Source organism: Geotrypetes seraphini, chromosome 9 (genome assembly GCF_902459505.1).
Source record: "Geotrypetes seraphini chromosome 9, aGeoSer1.1, whole genome shotgun sequence".
Taxonomy (NCBI): domain Eukaryota; kingdom Metazoa; phylum Chordata; class Amphibia; order Gymnophiona; family Dermophiidae; genus Geotrypetes; species Geotrypetes seraphini.
Genome location: NC_047092.1, coordinates 146,186,716 through 146,203,772, shown reverse-complemented (window position 1 = coordinate 146,203,772; position 17,057 = coordinate 146,186,716). Strand labels below are relative to the sequence as shown.

Below are 17,057 nucleotides of genomic sequence, written 5' to 3'. Positions count from 1 at the left end.
ATGGCCACACCCCCTTTAAGTTGCATGCTAGAAAAATTAGGCACTGATGTTATAGAATAGCCACTAGGGCAGATGTGTGCACAAATACAAATTGTTACCAATTAACTCCAATTATTGATTGTTAACACCTTGTTAACTCTTTAATTTCCATGCTCATGTTTCGCCCAAGTTTTGGCACCCTATATGGAATCCAGGGGAGCATTCCTTATCTAAGTCTTGGGGAAGACCAAGGGCCATCAAGTATGGGGACATTCAAAAATGATTTATTGGTGTGATATGCCTGTGTCACAGGTCATCCGGGCGTCACGCGTCTGAATTTTCTACCATATTGGCTGTCTTGGATATATTCAATGGTGGCATAACAGCACTGAGTAACCATTTTGAACTTTGTTTTAATTGGACGACCCCTGACGCAGACATATCACACTGAAACAAGGCTCATGTTGGGTTCACCAATAAATATTTTTCATTGTTCCATACTTGACGGCTCTTAGTGCTTTTTGCTCTGATTTTGTGTAGTGTACTTTGAAACTTTGCTTGAAGTCCCACAGAAGCAACATTCCCATGTTTCGTCCAGGGGACATCAATCCAATGGTTGGGTTTTATTTACAATTGCCCAAAATATGTTACCACCATATATGCAGTATAATACACTGCAAATGTATTTTTAAAGTATAAAATAGTATAATGTAATAAATATTACTATGTACATTAACATTATCTCTTGCACACTAAGTAGCATATCAAAGGACTGACATAGCATCATTTTGTTTCATTTAAAGATTGTGTCACCTCGTCTTTCATACCAATCAAGCCATTTAGTGAAACACAGAAACAGTCAACTACTATAGAAGTGGAAGAATTTGTAGAAGCCTCCTCCAAATATTGCCATCCTTATACAGTGTACAAGAACCAAATGTATTTATATCCAAAACACCTGAAATATGATAGCCAAAAATGTTTCCACAAGGTAAGCAATAATTTAAGAGAAATTATTTGAGGATATTATTTTTCACATAAATAAAGGTAAACTATTGCACCCATTTCCAGTGACCCCCAGTGTTTCTCACCCCCAACCATTCTCAAGCACTCTTTTTCTCTCTATATATATATTTCCCCTCTCCCTCTACCTAACTCCTAGAACTCCTACACCCTCTCTCTCTCTTCAAAATGGGTGTTGGTAAGGACTCGCACAGAAATATTTTAATGGCTGTGCACTCATTGTTCAATTAAGCCCAGATTCTATGAAGGCGCAGATCTTGTCAGCCGTCTAAAAAGCATGTCAATCACGCATCAGCATTGCTTATGGAATCACACCTGTGGGAAAGATAAGGGCCAGATGTGTAGGCCAGGGTTTTCCAGGCCTACATTTCCGGTGCCTACCTTTGCGTGAATGGCGCCTATGTGGGTGCTTTAGGCCGCCCGACACCACTTCCAGCATTGGCCATGCTCACAGGGGCATTTGGCAGCCTAAAGCACCTATGTAGTTGCGATGCTTATTTAGGCGCCAGTAGGCGATTTAACTTTGCTGGGGTTTTTTGCAGTTTTAAATGGCATTTCTTCATTAACTTACCGGTGCCTAACCCCCTCTTCTACGAAACTGCGATAGCAGTTTCTAGCGCGGGGAGCCGCGCTGAATGCCCTGCGCTGCTCCCGATGCTCATAGGAACTCAATGAATGTCAGAATCAGCGTGGGCCATTCAGCGCGGCTCTCTGCGCTAAAAAGCGCTAGCGCAGTTTCGTAGAAGAGGGGGTAAGTTTAGACACCTTTTCTAGAATTTCCACTAAAGATCATGGCCATTAATTCCAGAAATTGGAAAATCTGCCTGTTTCCAGCTATTGCACAAGCGACTGTTTCACATGGGCAAGACCCACAGTACGGGCATGCCAAGGCTACTTTTTGTCATGGCTTTAGTAAAATGGCCCCTATGTGTGTTACTAGGTGCCAAGACTATGTTCCACCCATGCTTCTTCCATGTATTCAGTCACCTTGGAGTTACTTTCTATCTCACTTAAGTACCAGTTTATAGAATGGCACCTAGTGCCCTTACGCATAAAACCTGCAATTAAAGGCACACGTAAGTGGTGCATAACTCAAGAGGTGAGCTTATAGAATTACCCTCATATGTGTTCAGAAAATTGGAAAGAAGCATCTGCAAAATACGTGTATGTGCAAGTAAGATTGTTGCGTCTCGTAAACTTTTTCAAGCCCCGGCACACTAAACTCAGGACCACATCTGCATGGCTCCGGGCATGTGCAGATGTCAATGCGACTGCACTTGCGCGGAGGTCCTCCAGACGGGGTCGGGAGCTTGCTAACCCTGAAATTACTGTGCTAGTGGTGGGGGGGGGTGCAGAAAGGAGGAGAGGCACCGGCACCAACTGACTCTCTACAGGACGTGTCTCTTATGGCACACCCAGAATCTCGCAGTGGCACACTGCTATGGAGCAAGAGGATGGAATTGAAGCAAACCTTATGACTTTCACACTGTAAAAGAAGCAAAGAAGAATAATGTATCTGCATGGGCTTCGATGGCTGGAATGGTTAAGATGGGCTAGAGTGAGCTTTGATGGAGACTCCAGTAGATAGAACCTAAGCACACTATCGGGCAGGGCTCTGGGTTTCTGGCCCAGAAATATCTAAGAAAAAAGACCGTTTAAATTAAATTAATTTATGTAGCACGTATGGTTGGGCAGACTGGATGGGCCATTCAGGTTTTTTCTGCCGTCATTTACTATGTTACTATGTTATCTAGCCCTGGGAATAAAATATATCACATAAAAAAAGCTGTTAGATTTTAGGGCACCTATTTTATCTGCATAGACTGTATACCTCTGGGAAATTTTTGAGTCCATTTGAGCATGTCAAATGCTATTCCACATGCTCAAGCCCTTTGCAAAATTCTCCCCTAAGGTAGTAAGGCATCAGTATAGGAACTCTCCAAAATCACTGCTAACTCAGGACCGTAGAAGGATAGCTCAGCTGTGCTCCTCTTTGCATGAGGAAGGTAATTAATTTTTTATACAATAAACAATTTCCTACATCTGATCAAAATTTCCAAGATTTCCCACTTTGCTGCACAGTATTAAATTATCTCCATCCCACAGAGGATCATTAAACTCCAATCTCTTTACACTATAAGCATCAAGTTCCATTTTATTTCCCAGCTCAGTTATCTGAGATTTCATCAAAGAAGTAGTATAGTGCCTCATTAGTACTTGCCTTCTGGCAACCACTTAATCGGAAGCTTAATAACAGTACGAAACAAACTTTGAACAGAAAATTAGAAAGAAGATTCCACAAGACCCCTGCAAGATTCAACATTTAAAACTAGACCAGCAGTCTGAAAAAGAACAAAATTTTAAAGAGAATCCAAAGGTTTAAAAAAAAAAAAGTGGGAATAAACCAAAAATAAAGAAGAACCGATAAGAAAGATACTCTTTAATAAAATGTCCAACACAATACTAAAATGATAAGTCATGCAATGTCAAATAAAAATTCATTCAATAGGTTGGAATATTTCCTTTCATTAGGTTGAAACATGGCCATGTTTCAACAGAAGTAAAAGAGCTGAGGTTAACAATGTCTAGGGAGAGTATATTCCATTGTATAGGGCCTAGGGAATGGAACAGTCTCCCTGAGTACATTCGTTGGCAACAGAATACACAGAACTTTAAAAGATTGCTGAAATGGCATCTTTTTTGCCAGATGAAATACAGGGTATGAGACTGTGTAGTTAATGGGGAAGAGATGCTGACAGTAAGGTGCTGGTCGCCTATGTATTTTATTGTTTGTATTTTTGCATTGTGCTGTTAATCGTGTCTTGTATTGTTTGTGTATTTATTGTCGATTTTGTATGTGCTTTTGTAACCCACCCTGGGTAAGGGCAGGATATAAATAAATAAACCAAACCAAACCAGAAGTACCTGCATTTGGAGTCAAACTATCCAGTCCCAATAGATATAACCATAAAGTTGCACAAATTGAGTCAAAATGCTAGCTGAGTATCTTCAGATAATGGGGCTCATTTAAAAACAAAAACCAATTCCTACAATGTGTCAAAAAAGGGACTAATGGATGTTTTTATCACCAAACTCTTCCAATTTACTCTTTTGGAAATGTATTTTGTAGACAGATTTCTATGGTGCTTGTCTACAGTGCATCTAAATCTCAACGGAGCTTGGTAGAGGTGTGGTTTGGGCAGACTTATGATTTGCAATAATTGAATATTTTAGAAAACATCCAGTTTGGATGTTTGAGGCTACATCTTTTTAAAAAATGGATGTGCCAAAAAGGTGCCCAAACTGACCGGATGACCACTGGAGGGATGAAGATGACCCCCCACACTCCCCTCAGTGGTCACTGACCCCCCCCCCCTCCCATCCCTGAAAGATATGAATGAAACAGTGTGTAAATATAAGTGTTTTTAGACCCTGATCGATTTTCAGAGGGTTGTGTTCGTGAGGAGCTAGCTAAAATAAAGGTAGACAAAGCGATAGAGCCGGATAGTGTACATCCGAGGGTGCTGAAGGAACTTAGGGAAGTTCTGGTAGCTCCGCTGACTGACCTTTTCAACGAGTCTCTAGAGTCAGGAGTAGTACCGGAGGACTGAAGAAGGGCGGATGTAGTCCCTCTCCACAAAAGTGGAAATAAGGAAGAAGTAGGGATTTATAGTCCAGTAAGTCTGACTTCTGTGGTAAGCAAATTAATGGAAACCCTTTTAAAACAGAGAATGGTCAAGTTTCTGGAATCCTGTGGATTACAGGACCGGAGGCCATATGGATTCACTGGAGGTGGGTCTTGTAGGACAAATCTGATCAATTTCTTTTGACTGGGTGACCAGAGAATTGGATATAGGATGTGCTCTAGATGTGGTGTATTTAGATTTTAGCAAAGCCTTTTCCACACAGACGTCTAACAAACAAACTGAGTGCCCTTGGGATGGGTCACAAAGTGACGGGCTGGGTCAGGAACTGGTTGAGTGGAAGGCAACAGAGGGGTAGTGATCAATGGAGATCGCTCTGAGGAAAGGGATGTTACCAATGATGTACCTCAAGGTTCTGTTCTTGGGCCTGTTCTTTTCAGCATTTTTATAAATGATATTGCTGAAGGGTTGTTGGGTAAGATTTGCCTTTTTGCGGATGATACCAAAATCTGCAATAGAGTAAACACACTGGATGTTGTGAATAACATGAAGAAAGACCTGGTGAAGCTTGAAGAATGGTCTGAAATTTGGCAGCTAAAATTTAATGTTAAAAAATGCAACGTCATGCATTTGGGCAGCAAAAACCCGAGGGAACGGTACAGTTTAGGGGTGAAGAACTTATGTGCACGACGGAAGAGCGGGACTTGGGTGTGATTGTATGTGATGATCTTAAGGTGGCCAAACAAGTTGAAAAGGTGATGGCGAAAGCTAGAAGGATGCTAGGGTGCATAGGGAGAGGTATGGCCAGTAGGAAAAAGGAGGTATTGATCCCTCTGTATAAGACTCTGGTGAGGCCTCATTTAGAATATTGTGTATAATTCTGGAGGTCGCACCTTCAAAAAGATATAAAAAGGATAGAGTCGGTCCAGAGGAAGGCTACTACAATGGTGTATGGTCTTCGTGATAACGCGTATGGAGACATACTTAAAGACATCAATCTGTATATTTTGGAGGAAAGGCGGGAGAGAGGAGATATGATAGAGACATTTAAATACCTACGTAATATATTAAATAAAGTGAAAAGTGGGTAATAAATAAAGATAATAACTTAAACCCCACTTCTTTATAATTGAGAGCACTATCCCTACGATAGGACTGAGGCTTTTTCTTTTGTGGGGATAGTGCTCTCAAATTTTATAGGTGATCCTGTGCACTAACTGGTCAGTGCATCCATAATGCAGGAACACATAATGCCTCCCTCATTATTATTATTTCTTTTTTTTATTGGCCACATGCTAATGCTAATATTGATGCATAGTTAGAAATTCAACAAATTGTTGGGTTAATGTTAGTACATGATGCTCGTTGAGTGTTCTCCTCCATGTTCACATGCATTTCTCCTGCTGATAATGTGTGTACTGACTCTGCTATGTACTACTTCATATATGTTATTATATAAGCATATGTATATATTACCATGATTTATACAGTTAATTTGTTAGTTTATCTTATAATATCAATAAAATCAATTTTTACAAAAGAAAAAGAAAAAAGAAATTCAACAAATTAGAAAAATGCCTCATTTATGGACACACTGAAAATGGGCTTAGCACACGTGAAAGACCTGCGCTAAGCCCATTTACAAGCACTGCGAAATTACCACCACCACCACCCTTTTATCAAGCTGCGGTAGAGGTTTTTGGCGTGGGTTGGCGAAGTAAGTGCTCCGACGCTCATAGGAATTCTATTGTCATCGGAGCATTTTCCACGCCTGCTCGTGCTAAAAACCTCTAGTGCAGCTTGATAAAAGGGGGCCTTAGTATTTAATAAGGAAAAGTAGACACGTGGAGGGGCATAGTCGAAAGGGACGTCTAAGTCCATTTACGTCCATCTCGCAAGTCGTCCAAAGTTAAAAAGAGCCTAAAACACATTTTCGAAAGATACGTCCAACTTTTTTACTTTCGAAAATCGTCTAATTATACGTCCTGCCAATTTAATCGTCCAAGCCGCTAAATCGTCCATCTTTATACCACATTTCCGTCCAAGTCCAAAACGCCTAGAACAAGCCCTGTTGGACGTGGGAGGAGTCTGCAAAGTGATGGACTGCACACCCAGACATGCCACCTGAATAGTGGGGTACCTTACAGGGCACTGCTGTGAACTTCACAAAATGGGTGCCATGGCTTCTCCTCACTACAGCTCCCTTATAGGTGACGGTGAGCCCCCCCAAACCACCTCCAGAATCCCCTAGACCCACTTATCTACCACCCCAATAGCCCTTATGGTTGCAGGAGTCACTTATATGCCAGTAAAAAAGGGTTTTGGGGTGTATAGGGGAGTGCACATGTTTCAGTATCAATGCAGTGATTACAGGGGCTTAAGGGCATGGGTCCTCCTCTCTATGGGTCCCTAACCCACCTCCAAGATGACTTAAGCTGCCTCTGGGCTGGACGACTAGGCTTTCCTATGCCAGGCGGCCAGGTGATGATGGTCTGGAGGCTGGAATTTAAAGTTGTGAATAAAATTTTTATGGGGGTGGGGGGGTTGGTGATCATTAGGGTAGTGTGTGGGGGTCTATGTTATGTGTTTGCAGTGCTTATCTGGTAAGTTTAGGTGGGTTTTTGTGACTTAGACCATGTTTTACATGGTCTAAGTCACAACGTCCAAGTTCCGTCTAGGCTCTGTTGTTAAACATTCAGTTATACATGCTGTACAACTAAGTCTAAGCCGGCCCACGTCCCGTCCAACTCCCGCCCTCGACACACCTCCCGAAACGCCCCGTTTAGCTCTGGACGTTGAGCGGCACTATGAAGGCCTAGGTCGTTTTTAAATACGTCCAAAACCCAGTTTTATTATCGGCGCTTGGACGTTTTAGAGAAATGTTCGTCCAAGTGCCGGCTTAGGCCGGTTTTTGGACGTTTTTCTCTTTCGATTATGAGCCCCATACTTTTCTTTGTAAAATAGACTACAAATAATCATCGCCATGACCTCTAAAAATAGGCACACTTTTATCAGAATTGCCCCCAAGCTTACATTAGCTTCATTTATTGATTTTGGATTTTAAAAAATGCTTTATGCATTAAAATAGTTGTTAAATATTAATCAGAGTTGTTAATAATGCAAATGAACTATGCATTGAACAGACAGAAGTTTCATATGACTTCTCTGAAGCTCACCTCATGTGATCTTCCCTCTCTTTTTCCTTCCCATCCCTGCAGCTAGATTCAGTTTAACCCTTTACAATATTCTGAGAATTTGTTTGCTATAACTAATAATAATAATAAAGCTTTATTTATATCCCGTCATATCTTTTCAGTTCTAGACGGTATATAATAGTACAAAGTAGATAATGGACCTTTTCGGTTCAAGACAGTGTACAGAAGTTGATAGTTACAAAGAGAGTTGTGGGATAGGGGGAGAAGGGAGAGGAAGTAGAGGGGGGAGGGGAGTGAAGCGGGAAGAGAGGGGTCAAGGGCTTTTGGAAAGGATCAGACGAACTTGTTGAATAAGTGGGTTCAAAGGCACTGACAATTCGTTTCTGAATTCTTGAAAACAGTCAAAAAAGACATTTTTCAAACTGAATCTGCATTTTAATGTTTTATTTTGGGGTTTGTTTGGTTTTTTTACCAAGTAGTACCAAGCTTGGCATTTCCACTTTCTTATGTATTATGGAAATGGATTTCCAAATAATAGAGGTACCACTATCATCTCCTACCATCTATTTCTATGCAATGGTCATACATGTGTAAATCCTTTATTTTGCTAAGGTTCCTCCAGTTCATCATATTTGACTCAGCTGAATTTGTTAATATTATTTGGAATTTTATTTTATTTTTTTTTTATTATTTTCAGTAATCCATAAGGTCTTCTATACTTTACAGAAATTGCGGACAGTTAGGACTTATTTTGATATTACCGCATTTAGACTGCTAGTTCAATCTCTGGTATTGGGTCACTTGGATTACTGTAATATAGTTTATCTCGTAGGGGTAAAAAAATATCTCTAAATTATGACTCATACAAAAAACAGCGGTGAGATTGATTTTTGGTTTGAAAAAATTTGATCATGTGTCCTGTTTTTACCGTAAATTGCATTGGCTACCTATGGAGGCCCGAATTATTTTCAAACTTGGTTGCACTTATTCCAAAGTCATAACCGGTCAAGCACCCTCATACCTGTTGGAGATATTTTCATTATCTAATCCCAAAAATTCTCACATTACGCGTGATCTTTTTGTTTACCCTTCAATTAAGGGATGTAGGTTTAAAAAAATATGAACGTGCATTGTTTTATCAGGCCGCCCTCTGGGATAAAGACTTTAAACAACAATTTTTTCTATCCAGACTTTAGAAAACAATTGAAGACTTACTTATTCTCCAGATTTTTGGCTAACTAATTCCCTCAGAGTCTTATTGCAACCTAGATTAATTTTTTGTAAACCGCATAGATCTTCACAGTTATGCGGTCTATAAGTTGATTTTTATGTTATGTTATGTTACATACAATCCCTTTTATATCAGGAAATTTTACAATTAAAGGAAAGAATGGAGGGAAGAATATATTTTTGAATCTTTGTACAATTAAAGGAAATACACAAGAAAAATACATTTTTCATCAATAATATTTGGAATTTTAAATGTCATTTTAGGCACGGAATATCATGGTGTGTATTGAATTTAGAAGTTCAGATGAAGACGGTGCACAGCCACTAAAGGTAAGTGAAAGTTAAGAACTGCAAAAGAAGTGTAGAGAGGCACATTTCATTAGCTATAATTAGTGCTTTAATTTAAAGTGTAGAAATACAGAACATTTGTGATAGGAATTAGGAGGATTTCCTTTGATGCAGATTCTGCAGTTGGGTTGGAGTGCTTTGATGGCAAACCCAAATAACCTTTTTCCATTTGTGACAAATGTTTTCTGCTGTGGCTGCATATCTTGGGAATTAGAGAATGACACGGGGAAAAAATCTGTCTCCATCACCACCCCATCCCCGTCCCACCATCCTCTGCACCGCCCCGTCACCGCCGTTCCCTTCACCACCCCGTCACCGTCACCGCCATCCCTTTCACCGCCCCGTCACCGCCACTGCCATCCCATTCACCGCCCCGTCACCGTCACCGCAGCATGCATAAAAACCTCAAACAGGTATGATTTTATATACTTATCTTTATTAACATATTTCCATGGGTTACATACTGAACATGTGCTGGATTCCCCCATTCTTGCAGCACATGTTCAGGAATAGGATTCAGTAACCCATGGGAATGGACACAGCACACTACTACACTAGTACTCAGATTTAAAAAAAAAAAGGACCAGCTCCCAGCTCAGCCAGACTCCCGTATCCAACCGGTCAAAGAATCCCACTCAGATTAAAAAAAAAAAAAAAAGAACCAGCTCCCAGCTCAGCCAGACTCCCTTCTCCAACCGGTCAATGAATCCCCATCCCCCACCCCTGCCGCCACCGCCGCCAACCCTGGGCAGGCAAGTAGTAGGAAAGTGTGCATCTTACCTCTACTTGTAGCGCCGAAGTTTTCAATGAAATTTCAGCTCCTCCAAGTCTGAAGCAGTGACTCCTCTCCAATCCAGGCAGCGACTCCAAAAAAAATCCTGGGCTTGCCTCTCAGCTCCGAAATCCCCCCGATTTCCAATCGCTACTGCAACCCATTAAATATCATGTGTGGCAGTAGCGATTGGTCCCCTTCTTGAGCAGGAAAGAACTGACTAATGAGGAGCAAGAATATTGAAGGGGGCGGAGTCAGGCAACGTGCAAGTCGGGTGGAGAGAGACGAGTTGGAGGAGACCACATGGCCAACAAGCATGGCCGCCGGAAAAAAATCAGACACCTGTCCCGAAGTGAACCGAACACACGGTGAAGACCCAGTAAATCGCGGTATGTAGAAGGGGATACATTTGCCTGCGGGGACAAATCTTTTCACCGTTTTTGCGGGCGGTGAAAACTTTTGTCCCCATGTCTGCAGTGATTTGGCTATGGAGTCTCCATAGCCCGCAGCCAAACTGCAGCCACGCCGCGATTCCCCGCGGGGATCGCTCCCTGTGTCATTCTCTATTGGGAATATCTCTTTTCATTAGGGTTGTCATTCATAGAAACAGAGAAAATGATAGCAGATAAAGATCAAATGGCCCATCCAGTGTGCCCATCCATATCATCCACTATCTCTTTCTCCCCTATGAGATCCCATATGCTTGTCCCATGCATTCTTGAATTCAGATACAGTCTTCATCTTCACTACCTCCACTAGAAAGTCATTCCACGCATCTACTACCCTTTCTGTAAAGAAGTATTTCCTTTGTTTACTTCTGAGCCTTTAGCGGGTGTGCTCATCAATGTGTGATATTGTTAAGACGTGTTATTTTATTTCTAAATCGTAACAGCCCAAGTTGATAAGTCCCATTTTATTCAGTGAGACCTAGGGCTGGATTCAGTAAATAGTGCCCAAAGTTAGACACTGTTATGATTCACACTAAGATAGTATTTTGTAATGTGTCCTTCACAAAATACTAGCATGCTTCTCATGCCTAACTTTGAGCTCAAGTCCATGTATAAACGTTCACTCCCAAATGTTCAAATACAGGTATTCTGTAACACTATGCTTAATTTCTGAGAATGATCCAGACCCTAAAGCAAAAAATGAAGAAAGAAAGTGAGATAAAAAGGAAAACTCCACAGCAAAAATCAACCTCACTCATCAGGGTTTGATTAACGAATAGGATGGTAGACTGATCCAGACCCTCCCATGAACCCCCTGCCCCCCATGGCCACACCCCCTTTTGAGTTGTGCGCTCTGAAATTTTGGCACACGATATAGACTGGGGCATAGGGAGTGGTCAGAGCTACAGCCTCAGAACCCTGAGGTCGTGGGTTCATATCCCACACTACTCCTTGTGACCCTGGGAAGTCACTTAGGGCTCCTTTTACGAAGCCGCGGTAACGGCTGTAATGCATGTGACTTTTCATCACACGCTAACCCCTGCGCTAGCCGGAAAACTACCGCCTATTCAAGAGGAGGCGGTAGCAGCTAGCGCGGCGGGCAGTTTAGCGCTCGCTATTATGCGCATTAAACCGCTCCGCGCCTTCTTAAAAGGAGCCCTTAATCCCCCCATTGTCCCAGGTACATTAGATAATGAGTCCACCAGGACAGATAGAGAAAAAAATGCTTGAGTAACTGAATGTAAACACAAAAATAAATAAACTTCGAATTGTTGCCAGTTAAGTGCTTGTTAACTCCAATGATTGATTGTTAGTGCATAATTGATTAATTAGTTTACACTGGATCTGCTATCTGGCCCTGATTCTATAAAGTCCACCTAAAGCTAGGAGCCAATAGCAACAACGATTCTATAAAACTTAGGTGCCCATTATAGAATAACACTCAGTGTCACGTAAGCGTGCTTAAGCGGTGCTCGGCATCTTAACATTTAAGTATCCCCAATCTATGCCAGAGTTTAGGCACTGATATCAGGCGCATAACTCAAAAGCATGCCCATGATCCGTCCCCCCCTAACCATGCCCACTTATAATGTAAGCACTTTGGGCTAGGCATCTACTTTTTATAAAATCGAGTTTTTTGACTTAGGTGACTATTTTTCAATTAAGTCCAAGTGTCAGGTGTTGAGTACCAATATCAGCACATTGCTCAATTAAAGTAGGCGCCGACATCAGCGCCTAACTATAGGCAGACTTTAAAGAATCAGAGCCTCTATGCTCAAATTTGGGTGCCCAAATTAGGGCAACCTATACTGAATCTGTGGGCTAATTATTAACTAGTGTTAACAGTTAAGTAACATATCTTGGGGAGGGAGGTGTATCAATGTGGGCTATTTGTAAGATGTGGTATTTATTAATAAGGCCTAACTGCATAAAATGAGACCTGTGGTAAAATAACACATCTTAATGGTGGTCCACATTGATAATTTCTCCCCATAATGGTAGCCCATGCTGATAACTATACTCCAGTGGCGTACCAAGTGGGGGGGGGGGAAAACTGCCCCAGGTGCAGCCTTAGGGGGGTGCACAGCCGGCCAGGTCCAGAAAATTCCTGGACTGTAACGGCACTCAGCGGCTGAGTGCTGTCGCAGAGGTGGGGAGGGGGCGCTGATGCCGCTGAGTGCTATTGCCGGGGGGGGGGAGAGGGCGCCGATGCCGCTGAGTGCCGTCGCCGTTGCAGCCCAGGAATTTTCTGGACCTGACCGGCTGTGCACCCCCCTAAGGCTGCATCCGGGGCGGACCAACCCCCCCCCCCTTTGTTACGCCACTGCTATACTCCGAAAGGTCTTATCATGTGTGCAAGGAAATGCCAATAAATATCAAATACATAATAATAAAAATTAAGTCCTAAAACATGAACATAACTATATAGTATATGTTCTACAAATCTAAAGGATGTTACTAAAATGGTTCTTTTATTAACAGTGTATTTATGGGAAGCCTGGTGGACCACTCTTTACAACAACAGCCCAAACACTGGTGCTGCATCATTCTCAAAGTCCTGATTTCTACGATGAGGTCAGTTCACTGCCCCAATAGTTTCAATATCGTCTTAAATAATTGTACAACACTATATTCAGAATGATTTTGTAGAATTTCATAAAGTCTACCACACTATCCAAAGGTGGGTTTCAAGAGTCCAGCTTTTTCTGGTTTTAATAGAATTAAAGGAGGAAGCATTTTTCAAAGTAGTATGAATTTGAAAAGCATTTCGACATTCTACTGAAACCCAACAGGGTGTGCTGTCTTTGAAAACAATTTGAAAACACCTCGGTCAATATTCAACTCTAGGAGAGCCCAAAAAATGTGAACCTTCTGACTTAGATGTTTTCAGATTATATGTACAGTATATTTACCCCCTCCTTTACAAAGCCGCGCTAGTGTTTTTAGCGCCGGCTGCCGGGGTAACAGCTCCGATGCTTATAGAATTCCTGTGAGCGTCCGAGCTGTCGCTGCCACGGCCGGCGCTAAAAACGCGAGAACGGCTTTGTGATCCCATCCTTTAGGCAGTGCTGCTGAATATTCACATATGACTTGAAATCTCTAAGGGGCCGCTAACATGAAGCGCTAACATGCTCAGACAATCTGCAGTAGTTTCAAAATGGACATACACTAATTGCAAACAAAATAATTTTTTCATAATTTTTTTGAGGGGGGCTTGTCATGGACAGAGAATGGGTACTCTTGCACTAACCATTTAGTGCAGCTATATTACTGGTTGCTAACTGGTTAGTGCACAGATACCGCGTAAGCTCTTAGACTTTGATTCTATAAAAGATGCCTACGGTTAGGCATCTAGATCGGTGTGCTTGGCTGGTCTAGCACCTAACTTAATTTTTTTAATTGGCTCGGTTGGTGCTGTTAATCGAACAGCAGCATTAAAAACCAATTAAAAATCAATTTAAAAAAATAATTTTCAGGTAGATGTAGGCACGATGTAGGCGTCTACACCATGGTTCCTACTTGTGCCTACCTGAAATGTAGGTGTGGTTAGGGGCAAGGTTTGGTCGTGGATTGAGTTAGGTTTCAGTATTTTAGGCCAAGAAAACCCTGGCCTAATATACCAGTGCCTAAACTTTTGAAGCCTACTGCTGCCCAACTCAAGTTAGGCACCGCTAGGCATGATTCTATAAATCCCTTTTCTGGAGCCATAAGGTAACCCTACTAGAACGTCTAGCAACACCTAAGTTTGCTTAGGCACCACTCGGTGCGATTCTATAAGCGCTACCTAGCAGTTGACAACTGCACAGAACGGCACCTACAATGTAGGTACGCTCATAGGCACGCAGTTAAAGAATCTGGGCCTTTGTGTCCATGGGAAAAATGCTTAATAATATTTCTGGCCCATAGAGTTTCTAGTGTTTCCCTGATCTACTTACTGGTGACTAAGTGCAGCTCTGATATTTTACATTGCAGGTAAAAATTGAGCTTCCCGCCCAACTCCACGAGAAACACCACATTCTGTTTTCATTTTATCACGTCACCTGTGACATAAATGCAAAAGCTAGTTCCAAAAAGAAAGAAGCACTGGAAACACCAGGTACATGCAGTAGATTTCTTTATTCCTGTACTAGTTGTATAGTACGAATGTCATCTGGGAGGAATCTTCATGCCTTTGATTTCTGTTGCAACATTCTTCTAAGACTCATTGGTTCCAGTAACTACCATATATACTTGACTATAATCCAAGAGTTTTGGACCAAGTAAATGACCCCAAAATAGGGGGGTCTCTGTTTATATTCGTCCGATTCAACCTTTCCCTTCCCAGACCTTCCGTGGGCCCTGGTGGTCCAATGGTGCTGGAAGCCAAAGACAAAGTGACTGTTACCTCCCTCCCCCGCTGGCTCTGCAAGCAACCCACTCGCCTGCCCGCCCCCTCACCTCCTAGTCCTCCTGCAGTTCTACACTGGTGGTCCAAGGTGAGCCGAAGCAGGAGCGATCCTTTTATGCTCTAGTCTGTGCAGTATCCATAGTAGAAAATGGTTTGATAATCTTGCGAAGTTGTCACGGGAACTTGTGGCAGCTATTTTCTACTAAGCAGAATGCACAGGCAGGAGTGTAAAAGGATCACTCCTACCCCAGTTCACCGCTGGACAACCAGGGTTGTAAGGTAGGCCTGCAGGAGGATTGGGAGGGGAGGGGGCAGGTGGGCAGGTTTGTTGCTTGTTTGCAAAGCCGGCACAAAGGTCACTGAGGGGAAGGGAGGGAGAGATTAGTTGCTTCAGCTTTGACTTCCATACCAGGGCAGTAAGGACTGGAATTGCAGCGGGACTGGGACCGGGTGGGGGGAGAGGCAGACTGCCTGCCTGGTTGCAAAGCAGGCAGACAGGATACTTTGGGAAAGGGAGGGATCACTTCTGTCCCAGTACTTGAATAAAAACCATCAGTTTATATTTGAGTTAACATTTTTCCCCTATAAAAGGGGGCAAAAATGTTATTTTGGTTTATATTCGGATCAATTTGCTATGTGATCATAGCTAGCTCAAAGCCATGTTAAGGGGCTTTGCAATAATTTAGCCTCTACCATGTAGTAAATCATGTTTTTTTTTATTTCATTGGTGCAGCATGGGTGGATAGTGGTCATGAAAGGCATTTGTCAGTTAAAACACTGCACTTACCACACACTAATTGGTTAACATGGAATTAACGTAGGATAACTTCCTATTCAGGAGACACTAACCCCCCAGTTCTGTATATGGCACCTTTTATTGTGTGTGCAAATTGGTAAGCACAGCCGATTTATGCGCAAAACTTAAGTGTTTAACAAGCCTAATCGGTACTGATTGGCATTGAACACTTGTACGTGGCAGTAATTAAAAGTTATCCACCCAACTTGGTAGGCGTGTTCTGTAAAGTGCCGTGTGCCAGTTCTAGTGCGCGAATCTGTAGAGGGGCATGGGAAGATCATAGACATTTCTAGAATTTATGTGCACTGTTATAGAATGTGCCCGATGTATGCACAAGTTAGACACAGGTTTTAACGTCTGGTTTTCCTTGGCCTAAATGGGTGTGCCTAAAAGTTATGTGCACTGGCGCTTAGCGCAATTCTATAAGGTACACATACCTTTTATAGAATTGTGCTAAGCACCACTCTAGTCAGCACCAATTTTAAGGGCACCATATATAGAATATGGCCCTAAGTGCATCCAAATTATCCGGGAGCAGGTACCATGAATTAATGTGCATTTACAATAGAAAACACTGGAAATGGCCCTGAAGGTGCCATGTTAATTTTGCAGCTCCTGCATGGTAAAGTCCCACATTAAGCTGCAGTAACTGCAAATTTTCCATGGGTCCTCTCAGAGATGTACTTAGGGTATGTGACACCCGGGGCCCATTGTTTTTTGATACCCCTGCCATCATTTTTGACACAACCCCCCCCAGTGTAAAAAAAAATATTTTTAGTAATGTTCCCCCAGGTGCAAGCCATGAGGGAGGTGTTCCCAGCCTGGGAGTCATGGTCCAGGAACTTCCCTTCTCATGGCCCGGTGCCAAGGCTCTGGGTAGTCCCCAAGGCCCAGCATGTTCTCAGCCTTCTCTCCTGTCCGATGGCCCTTTATCTTCCGTGAAGCTGAAAACACTGCCGGCCTCAGCAGTGATTCAGCTACGTCGCCTGCTGCTCCCCTTCCTGCTTTCCGTGTCTGTGTCTGCCGCAATCCACCCAGGTGGAAACAGGAAGTTGCGTCATTGGCAAATGTGGAAAGCAGGAAGGGGAGCCGCAGGCAACGTAGCTGACTCACTGCCGAGGCCGGCAGTTTTTTCAGCTTCACGGAAGGAAAAGGGCCATCGGACCGGACAGGCAAGAAGGCTGGGAACATGCTGGGCCACGGGGACTACCCAGATCCTTTGGACCGGGCCGTGAGAAGGGAAGTTCTGGACCATGACTCCAAGGCCGGGAACA

At 42.7% G+C, this 17,057-nt stretch overlaps 1 protein-coding gene across 8 annotated transcripts in view; it reads left to right on the top strand.

Moving 5' to 3' along the window:
• Positions 1-17,057, top strand: part of DOCK10 (dedicator of cytokinesis 10) — a 432,092-nt gene that overhangs the window by 285,253 nt on the left and 129,782 nt on the right. For all 8 annotated transcript variants that reach the window (XM_033958682.1, XM_033958685.1, XM_033958678.1 and 5 more), the window contains 4 exons: positions 783-970; positions 9,296-9,361; positions 13,082-13,174; positions 14,573-14,696. In XM_033958682.1, the coding sequence (XP_033814573.1) occupies positions 783-970; positions 9,296-9,361; positions 13,082-13,174; positions 14,573-14,696 (471 nt within the window). The remainder of the gene's footprint in view (positions 1-782; positions 971-9,295; positions 9,362-13,081; positions 13,175-14,572; positions 14,697-17,057) is intronic.